The 10,768-nt window shown below is 37.7% G+C and overlaps 1 protein-coding gene across 1 annotated transcript in view; it reads right to left on the bottom strand.

Moving 5' to 3' along the window:
• The window catches only part of LOC140945591 (cubilin homolog), a gene marked incomplete at its 5' end in the record, with an annotated part of 9,902 nt that extends 120 nt beyond the window's left edge, over positions 1–9,782 (bottom strand). The window contains 13 exons of the mRNA XM_073394603.1: positions 1–241; positions 1,143–1,241; positions 1,613–1,744; positions 1,956–2,069; positions 2,382–2,501; positions 3,575–3,715; positions 4,327–4,449; positions 5,062–5,175; positions 5,520–5,636; positions 5,980–6,075; positions 6,647–6,805; positions 7,222–7,347; positions 9,665–9,782. The exon at positions 1–241 is cut by the window's left edge and continues 120 nt beyond it. Coding sequence (XP_073250704.1) covers positions 147–241; positions 1,143–1,241; positions 1,613–1,744; positions 1,956–2,069; positions 2,382–2,501; positions 3,575–3,715; positions 4,327–4,449; positions 5,062–5,175; positions 5,520–5,636; positions 5,980–6,075; positions 6,647–6,805; positions 7,222–7,347; positions 9,665–9,782 — 1,554 coding nt within the window. The remainder of the gene's footprint in view (positions 242–1,142; positions 1,242–1,612; positions 1,745–1,955; positions 2,070–2,381; positions 2,502–3,574; positions 3,716–4,326; positions 4,450–5,061; positions 5,176–5,519; positions 5,637–5,979; positions 6,076–6,646; positions 6,806–7,221; positions 7,348–9,664) is intronic.
• Positions 9,783–10,768: the final 986 nt, after the last annotated feature.

Genomic DNA, 10,768 nt, shown 5'->3' with positions numbered 1-10,768 from the left:
TTGCAATTAATGCTATAACTTATCCGTCAGGCTCAACTCTCTTTCATTTTACGTTCGACAGAACGTTTTAGGACGCCTTTAGGTTAAACGAAACGTTACTCAAAATGATAACAAATAACTGCCCAAGACAGGATAGTTTTACCCAGTTAACAAAAGTTTCCTGGTAGACATACACAAACACCTCGGACGCAGTGTTGAGCAATGGGACACACAACCTCCTCGCATTCTTTCTCTTTTTCATCTGAAATTAAAAGTCCACGGTTATTCAAAGTGTTGTTGCTTGCCTTGTTAGCTTTTTCTCCCTCAAAATTGAACGCCCAAGGAATGGACGGCAAACTAGCAATGTTAGTTTCAGAGTTTCTATTTTTCCTAATGTAAGACCACCTTTGTATAGCATCACACAGCCTTTCCTGGAGTTTTTGAGGCACGCCATGAACACTGGTGCATCAATTTTGGATCAACTGTCCGGGGGTGCAAACCTGGACTGAAACACGAAGGTCATGCAGCATAGAAATGCCACAGAGATGCGTAACAGCAACAAAGCCCAGGTAATAAACGCTAGAGATACGCATAGCAGGGGCGTAGAAAGGGCTGCCAGTCTTTGTTGGGGTTGCCAGCACACGTGCACAAAAAAACCTTACATACGAAGGTCCGAATCAACAGTGGAACATTCATGGCGCTATACCCAATAGTCCCTCAATGAGGTTTAATTTCATGGGACATGTCAAGAAGAAATATGACTAAAGATAGCAGTGAACGAATTAAGTAAAGATAACTTATAACTGCTCACTATAAAACCAAAATTAAACTTCAAACTTTTCATGAGACGAACCAAATTGTAATTTGGGTAGATCTAAATGTCTGTTGGATCATACGTCGAACTACTTCAGTATCAAATCAATCATACAACATTACCAACTGAAGCAGATGGATAGAACGTGTTGGTCAACCCAAACTCATTGAGACAAACTTAACTGATACAGAAATCGAACTTCTCATGAACGTAACCCACCCAGTTTAGTTCTTCGTATGAAAAGTTAAAAGTTAGGCCTTAGCCTATAAGAGAGTTTGTACTGATACATGTCCCGCCTGCACGATGAACTCTCTTGTCCATCATCTTCAGTTCGTAGCAGTTAGATTACCTTTAACGCATGCGTATCCTGTTCCAACATAACCTATCTTGCATCGGCATTTTCCATTTACACAGTCCGCATTGATGTCACAGTCTGCACATTTATCAACTGAAGGGAATGAGAGGAGACAAGTTTAATGTACAATACAAGTGGCTCGTAATCTCCGGGAAGAATTGAGTCGTTGACGCAAAATATATGTGGGCAATGCTGAATTGATTTTTGTGTAACAAAACAAATATTCCGCCGTTGGAAAATCCTAAACTAGATAGTTAAAGATAAAGAATAGTTTTGATGCTAAAGCGATGAGTTACGATGGAAGGTGAATAAGATATTGCAATTGGAGGCAGATTTAAAGGCATTTCTATTTATGTTAATCGATCCTTTTACCTGAATAAAGATTATTTTTGTATATAATCATGAAACAAATAGCAGATGAACATAGCAATAAAGGCAGTTACGTTTGCCGTGATTGTATTTACCTTCACAACGAGGTCCGGTAAATTGTGGGGTGCAGATGCAGTCATAAGACGCAAACGCTCTATCAACACAAGTTCCTTTATTCACACAGGGATTGGAGTGACATGCTCCTGGACCAACAGTAGGAATGACAGCTTTTGGCAGGGCGAGAAAATGCATTTGCAAGTCAATATGGAAAGTAAAGGCTTTGCCAGTCCACAGTGAAACACATGTCATCACTGAAGCAATAACTGTGGCCATATATCAGAGCTTGATAGAGATTATTACACAGACTTAGCTGTACTTCATACAAAAAATATTGTGGTCGTCAGCATATGATTTATAGAGTAAACCGATTTTACTGACCTTCGCAAAAGTTCCCAGTGAAACCACTAGGACAAGTGCATTTAACAAGGTGGGTGGAAATATCCACGCAGACTCCGTTGTTTAAACATGGATTGTTGCACAAACATTCGGTGCCTAAAATTTTCAACAACAACAAAAAAATATGAACATATTGAGCTACCCTTTAAAGATTAATCGTCTGACTGAGACAATAATCTTTAAAAAAGAAGACTGCAAAATAATATGTAAAGGGTGGTTTTACTGAAGTTTGCCGGGTATGGTTTTTCATTAACAATATCAGGCTGGAGAATTGTCTTGAATCTTTGAATTCACTTTGACGATGTTAAACAACACTGTAAAACAAAATTCGAAATTGAAGGTCGATTGAAGTGTTAAGTGTACGTTTCTTTGTATTGTTATGGTTTAGTGTATCTAACAATGACTTACATTCACACGTTTTCCCGTAATATTTGTCTGGACAAATACACACAAAAGATAAGCCACCGTTCTGTGGTAAACATGAACCATTATTTTTGCAAGGATTTACAGGCTCGCAGAGATCTTTACCTTAAACAAAAAGGAAACAATGTTAATTTATTATCTTAATTGTTAAAACATAGAAAAGTAAATTTTATAGCGATTCGCAGCTCCGATCCTCGTACCTCAAAAGTTGGAGGAACAATGTTCAGTCTGGATTTAGACATAAATTTAACATGTTTGGTTATAAGGTTTAAACAGCTCGTTAAATCAAAACGCAATCATAAACAAAAGAATCTGGCAAGGCAAGAGAAACCCGAGAGTTCGAAGAAGCAGATTATAAGGGAGGGCATTAAAATCAGGCCCAAACTCCTATGAGAGCCATGGTCTTGACCTTCGTGCGTTTTTTTCCGGACATCTAGTCGCGTAAATGGTATTTGACGTCATTTGAGGAAGATGTCGCTAGGTCTCTAGTGAAATTATGAAGTTAATAGAGTTGAATATAAATATTTTTTATGTATTAATGATATCTAACCTGGCCTAAAATTGTTCTTACTAACATTTCCCGCGATTTTCTTTAAGAGCATAAGAAATAAAGTGGAGCTGATATGGGGGAAATTTTAGTGTAGTGCGTTGCACTTGAGGGTGGTGTGGTTATATAGCATGCAGTAACATTAAATTTAAAATTAAAGTCGCTATTTGAAAGCCTGGTGCATACTTAAGTCAATATTGGTTATTATGGTTAGATTCTTAGGTTGCCATTATTAATACCTGCATGGTATTACTACTTCAGTTGATTTCACGATAGAGTCAAATCTCTCTTGACAAACATATCTTGCTTCTGATATTGCAGTTTATTCATCCGTTCTTTAGAACAACATGAAGAAAAGAATAACTCGATCTGGATGCCCTCATTATTACAAAAACCCGTCTAAGAAAGAGCTGACTGTATTCGCTCGCCTCAGCGTATAGTGTAGAGTCCTTTGGTTTACGTAGGGCACCAAACCTGTTCTACAGTTTCTCGATATAGCAGGTCTTGACGTCATGAGCTAGATCAAGCGAATTTTCATAAAGTTCATTAAAATACAATTTGAACGGTTTGATAAAAAAGGATTGCCATGTAGTGGATCGTTGTCGAATGACTAGAAGCTTACAAATCTTACCTGAAAGCTGACAACCTTTATCTGCCGTGTAGATGGGATGTCGTCGACCTTGAAAAGGTTGACAGTAACATTCTCCTTCGAGGTCACATTTTGCAACCAAAGGTTCTCCGGTAGGAGCAGTAGCTTGAAGACAGCTGCACTCTAAAACAACATTTACATCAATATGCCTTTTATTTCTAAACAGTGACGTTTTTCATCTCCAATCTATTGTAACTCATAATTTAAGTACAAATTACGTTAAGTCACTAGAATGAGCTACAATAGTTTGCCCTCGCCAAAATTAATATCCCCGATTTTGGCGCAAAGAATCAGTGAACCAGGACTGGAACAATTCGTTGTCTGCAATGGACAACGAAACTGCGAGAACGGCAGCTGGAGAACATTACATGTGTAATGACGTTACGATTCAGTGAATTTACCACAACTGACACGATGACCAAGTAAGGACAAGCGCTCACAACTTTAAATAAACTTTGGCATCATAGATCTGGAAGCCTGCCCGACCATCAAACCAACCTAAACATGACTGAACCCTTATTTCATTCCCCCGCATTTAATTTGTGAAATCAAGAGAAAGGCTATGACGTTATCGGACTAATGTGTTCCTGCTGTCAATAATAAGATTCCTGCCCCAAAAAACAGACTAACCGGTCCAGACAAAACTACTATTGGTGAAGTGATTAATTGAAGTTTTTTTTTTTAAGAAAGGCAAGCTTATATATACACCATAAAGACTGTAATAAGTCAAATACCTTGACAATTTTTTCCCGTGAATTTTCCTTTGCAGGAACAGCGGTAATCATTCTTGGCTAAATCATTCTCACACGTTCCTCCATTCAAACAAGGCTGTGAATCACACGGATTTGCTAAATGAACTGAAAGAACAATAATTAGTCATGTTTACACTCAAAATTAAGTAACTGATACAAACTGTGTGAAAATCAATAATTTTATTTCTGAGCTTTTCAAAACTTTACTGGTTGAATTACCCAAATTAAAACTACTGTTGAAAAACCAAAAAAATAGGAATAATGAAAAACATTATATAAGTAGCTATCCACTTTCAGTTCTCCAATAATTTATGAGGCTAAAAAATGTCCATCCATGGATACTCTTGCTCCGGGACAAAAGCCATCTCGTAAAGACTTCTGTTCACAGATAAGAAGGGTGATTTCGGAGAGGTCTCTGTAAAAGAAGCGAAGAATTCCTGTTGCGCCGTGCTGGTCTTGAAATTATATCAACACATATTGAATAAGTTTCTGTGACACTCTTCGGTGCTTTGTGAACAGGTGTTCATAGTTAGGTAGGAGTATTTTTTTTTTAAAGATATCCAGTATAGTGTAAATGTAGCCTCAAACTGCTATAAATTTGTATAAATTTGTCTAGCTGGTACGATGAGAACATCTTAAACACGTAACGGCCCATAAAATCTAAAAAAAAGTAAAAAAAGTTTTATGGGCACAGCACAAGGATGCTGGTGTACTTACGCTCACAGTTAACTCCCGTGAAACCTGGTGAACACGTGCAAACATAGGAATTGCCATGTGATGTGCATGTTCCATTGTTTTGGCAGGGATTGCTCACACAAGGATTGCATAATGCTGTTAAAAAATGCCACGTTGACAAACAAAGAGAAAAGAGAAGTAATTATGTGAACTTTATATGGAAAAAACTTACGATTCTGTAGTTAAAGATTTCATAAAATGTAATACAACTGTCCTAATTTTCCCTCCAAGGTGAATTTCCATTTGTGAAATCATCAGTGCATTTACCACCCAGCGACATTGTTGTGCGCTATCATTGAACGTGAGAAAAGTTGTGGCACAACTTTCTCCCAAAAATAAAACTAAAGGACTCAGTTATCCAATTAACCGATCAATACGATTAGTTGACAATGTATAAAACGAACATATGAAATACATTTAAAAATATATTTTTAACTCACATTCACAGTGTGGTCCACAATATCCCTTTTTACATTCACATGTATAATCCCTGTCAGGTCCCAAAGTACAAACTCCCAGATCCTGACAAGGATTTGGCTTACACGGGTCGTCGATTACTGAAATGAGTCAACACAGAAGACATAATATATAGGAAATTAGTTAATCAGCTGTTTGATAAAGGGGAGGTAGTAAATCAATCAGTAGCAAGAATATGGGTGCACAATTAAGTCTTGCCAACTGTTACTCATTACTTCAGTTACTTTTTGACCTTAGCATATTAAAATTCGTGAGAAGACGACACCTTCACCTTACGGTAACAGAAACAAAATTTCGAAATTCTAAGAAATTCCTTTTGTCTAGTATGGCTAATTTGCCTTCAAAGCAGTGGGCCATGCTTTGAGTCTACCGTGTTACCTTGAAAAAATGTACTCTTCACACTCTGTATAATACTCTGCTTACCATCACATTGAAATCCATTTCCAGTGAAGCCGGCGTTGCATACACAACGGTTATTGATGCAGGTAGCGTTTACGTGGCACATGTCACATATTTTGGCTAAAAAAGCGAAAGAAACCAAATAATCAAAAATTATTCTACATTTATTACACTAACATGTGGATTAGCCTTCGATCATACCCTCCCTTTATCTCTAAAACTAGACCTGATCGCAGGTTACATGCGGACAATACGACCTTATGCCTCTAGCATGTATACAGCCACCTCCCCCATCAAACTATAGGTAAGGGGGAGGCTGAACACAGGCTTCTGTGTGCGACAACCTCTCGTAAAGTACCACCACTCAAAGGGACTACCATTACAAAACAAAGATTCTACGTCAATGCAGTACTGTTACAAACTGTTGTAAGCGGCCATCTCAAATACCTTTGCACCTCAGGAAAGCCATCAATTCGATTGTTAATGCTTTCTCTCTTCTTCAACCCATCAAATTTTACCGATATACTTCCTCTTTGCAGTTGTTTTACCATTGGTAGCCTCCAATCGGCTCCTGTCGTTATTAATTCATAACTTTTAGTGGAAATTTTCTGCCCTATTCAGTGATACATCTTATCCCAATTTCAGGAACGATTCCAATGCAAGCAAGACATTCCAGATGCAGTTTACATACTTTGGCATCTTTCCCCTGTAAAGCCAGGCAAACAGTGGCAGACAGCATTCCTCAAGGGTCGAGAAGGCAGTTCTAAGTCTGTAGCTACATCTTGTGTAGTTTGTCCGTCAAAGCAGGTTCCACCATTTAAACAAACAAAGTCTAAACATGGATGCGGAACTGCGAATAGAAATATGAGAATATTTTAGCTTCTTATGAACATGCATGCCTGTCTTCGCATCCTCGTCACCACAGAATAGATTCTCTCGACCTACTGTACATGTACCCCGATAAATAGCCTATCTCTTTAGTGCTAGTAGATAACCTTCCGGAAAAGAATGAGTGTATCCTGGTAGTTCAATCTTGCTGATACTGCCTGCAATAATAATGTCTGTTATAACAAATGACACTATCTAACAAAACCTCACGGGGAATATTCATCAAAACTGAAAAAGTTCAATCATCGATGTTAACGTTAAGGTCTTCTTGTAGAATCAGTTTGGTACTTATCGGCGATCAAGCGTTTCTGAAAATAGAGGGGAAGACCGAATTCTAAAATCCTAAGAAATGCTTGATACCCATGATTTGTTACATACTGTGGCACAGTTTTCCAATAAACCCTCGTGGACATTCGCATTTGAAAGTCCATCGTTGGTGCCCAGTGTTGCTTTCAACCTGACAGCTCCCTCCGTTGACGCACGGGTTCGGGTGACACACGTGATCTAAAGCAAAGCAGGCCATCATTAGTGATATAATGAAATCTTACTGTGACGTCATGTAACTTGTCACGCATGTTAAGGCATGGCCTGGGGCTCATTTGCATAAAATCTTATAATGATCATAACTTTGTTAAAATTTATCGGAACCTTCCAAAATTTGGCAACCTCGGGAAAATCGGTAACCTTAATTTTCCTATAACGTACGAAATCAGATATCTGAGTCACGTGACCACTTATGGTCGAGTCCAGGAAAGAAAAGAAAACTAAAAATAGGGTGGCGAGATGCCACACAGTATATATTAAATACAGTATTTTTGTTATTGTATCATCATTTCTCGCTTGAATCTGGCCGGAATGGTTGACTCTTTTTTACATATAATTAGTAATTAAGCAAAATAGGACACGTGACACTTTTCACCTGTTAATATCTTTTTAAGAAATTTAAAATTCTCTCCGTTCCGGCCACGGAAAAATTCGTACGGTAAAACAAACATTTACACATGGTTCAAGCTTAGTTGTAATCAACCATTCCTACCCTATTTGAATTTCTTTTTGAATATCATTATGACGTCACGTTTCACGTGACTACATCACTTCAACCCTAATTAATTCAACGCCTTCAAAGAAAGTTATCTCGAAAGTTTTTGCAACTTTTAGAATTAAAATGCATGGCCGTAGAAGAAAAACAGCTTTATCTTCGTGGGGGATCGAGACCAAAACTTGCGCCATGCCTTAACATGCTTGAGAAATTTAAGTGTCCCGGGTATAGGGCATTTCCTACGGTTAATACATATCTTGAACTGTAGAAATATTTTTGCTGCGTTTCTTTATTAAACCTAGCACCTTTGTAAATTCAACAAAAACGAACGGTTTCTTTGCTTCAATGCTGTCATTTTAAAAATTGTTTTAGTAAAAATGATAGTCCATTTGTATTCGCACCCAAATGATTTTGATTTCTACGTGAGATGAGGTTGTCTCTGTGCCAGTGCGCCTTACTGACCGCGTTAAATGTTTCTCCACATGTATTGAGGATGATATTTCTCGAGCCGGCAAGTTTTCTTTGACCGAAATTCATATTTGTTCCTGTTTCTACCCTTGTTATATATCGCACAGGACTTGCGCGTACTTCATTTAGCGTTTGGTTTCATTAAGCAATAGACCACACTTTCCATGGGTTTACCGGCGTGATAAACCATGTTGGGAGAACACGAGAAAAGCTTGTAAATCACGAGCCGATGGGATAAAATAACTTCAAGTTTCTATGAGTTTACCGGCACAATAAACCATATGTTTTTAACCAATCAGAACGCGCATACTATCTTAGTTATTTTATAACAGTATTTATCATATACATACTGAAAAATACTCACCAAAAAGCTATGTCGTAAATTTTCGTACGCAAATTAGCTCTAGCCAATCAGAGCAGCAAACGATGATTTTCACACGTAAAAGAAATGATACGTCCAATCAGAAGCGCCAAAATTCCTACCTTTTATTGCAGCTTGCAGCGCCGCTTCTTACACATTCAACGAGAAAAGTTTTACTCATTCAAAGCGTTTTTCTCGCTAAAAAAGTGTAAAACATTTCGGAAATGGAGTGGAATAGTTTCGTTTGTTTCACTGTCGATAAAGAAAACGGTAGCTAACGGTAGAGAGCCGGCGAAACAACAGCGAAAGGGAAAAACGGAACGAAACGTAAGCTTTTGTTGTGCTTTTTATCGGAGCTACTTTGCCTTTCATTTAAGCTAAAGTTAAGCTTATATTGAAACCGGCCATTTTACTTAGATTCACTCATTTTCAATTGTGCATTGAGAACAAACAGTTAAGATTACTTATAGTTATTGGATTCCCTCATATCCTTACCGTCATTTATGCTTTTAACAAACGTTTTTACTAAAACGCTGAGACTTCGTTTTCGTTGTCATTTTGCACTCGTTGTTTTTGTATCAGAAATCTTACTCGTTCTCTGTGCTCACTCGTTCGATTTCTGATACGTCAACAACTCGTGCGTAAATACCGTACGCCTACACTTTCCATGAAGTATTCTCTATATATTCAAGCATTTAACCAATATAGCTTGCGCATACCGTCGCAACCCGTCTCATTATTGTCTCATTAACTTGATTCATATTTTACGATTATCTGGACTACACTGTATTTACTGAAGTCCCAACGAGTCCGGATAATCGAAATTCAACTGTACCTGGCTACTTTATAGGCGTATGTACCTGTAAAGAGACACAAATGAATTGGACACAAGATTTTATTTACCTTGGGGGGTTTGGTGTTGCTTCAAAGCTAGATTTGGTCTAAGATGTTACCTTCACAGTGAGGGCCGATATATCCATTTGGGCAGACACAAGGTGCTAGTGGATTCTCCACGCAAGTACCACCATGATGACAAGGGTTATGATAGCATACTAGTGTCTCTTGTGAAAAATAAAGGATACAGAAAATTAAGACGGAATCCACCAGGAAATTGAGTAATTTTAATTTTCAGTGGACAAAAACCTTGTACCAGAATAATTTAAAGAATAGTTGCATTTTTCAAGGGTTAGGCATGTAATTAGGTACCTCTAATAACACCAAAGAAAATTTCTTATGGGAGCCCGAGAAAATGAGTGCCAAATTTCATTAGGATTATGAAAACACAGGTAAAATTCTGAAAATTTCATATGCAAGCTGTTATTTTGTTAAATTTGACATATATTTTCTCGGGTCCCCATGAGAAATTTTCTTTTGTGTTATTACACATGCTAGTTACATCTATAGCCCTTGAAAAATGTTAAAAAAGAATGCAATGCGCTTTAAATTATTCCGGTACAAGGATTTCGTCCATTGAAAATCAAAATTACTCAGTTTCCTAATGGATTCTGTCTTAATGCAACCAATACGACAAATATATAAACTATAGCTTCATTAAAGGCTTGAATTATCGATTGACTGTCCCTATATTGTATTGTTGAGGCAATAATAATGGACAAATAATTAAGACACCGTTTTATACCAACTTTAAGACTACTTTCTTTGCAGTGGCGCACATTTCTGTTTGCATGATAGCAAAACACTCAGGCTACGGCTGCACCTGCCCATAAATGCGTCCGACCCGAGCATTAAGTTACTAGTCCGAGGTATTTCGAAAACGTCCATATATTTTCAAGTCTGCCTCAATTAAGAATCCTTGCCAATAGTTGGTCATGACTGTCTTTCATAACTCGTGAGACTTTAATATGGTAATCATACTTAATCTTATATTCACTAACTGTACACTTTTAGTGAATTGATACAGTCATTCCCTTGTCCTATGAAGCCATGCAAATCTAGCGATTTTGTACAAAATTTGAACAAACGATGGCTTCAATTAGTGGTATTTAGTTTAGATAGACCGTAGGAAGCATCCCACGCTATTGTGACGAGAAACTGAC

Source organism: Porites lutea, chromosome 8 (assembly GCF_958299795.1).
Source record: "Porites lutea chromosome 8, jaPorLute2.1, whole genome shotgun sequence".
Taxonomy (NCBI): domain Eukaryota; kingdom Metazoa; phylum Cnidaria; class Anthozoa; order Scleractinia; family Poritidae; genus Porites; species Porites lutea.
Note: the sequence above shows the minus strand (reverse complement) of the source record. Positions and strands in the feature narration are given on the sequence as shown.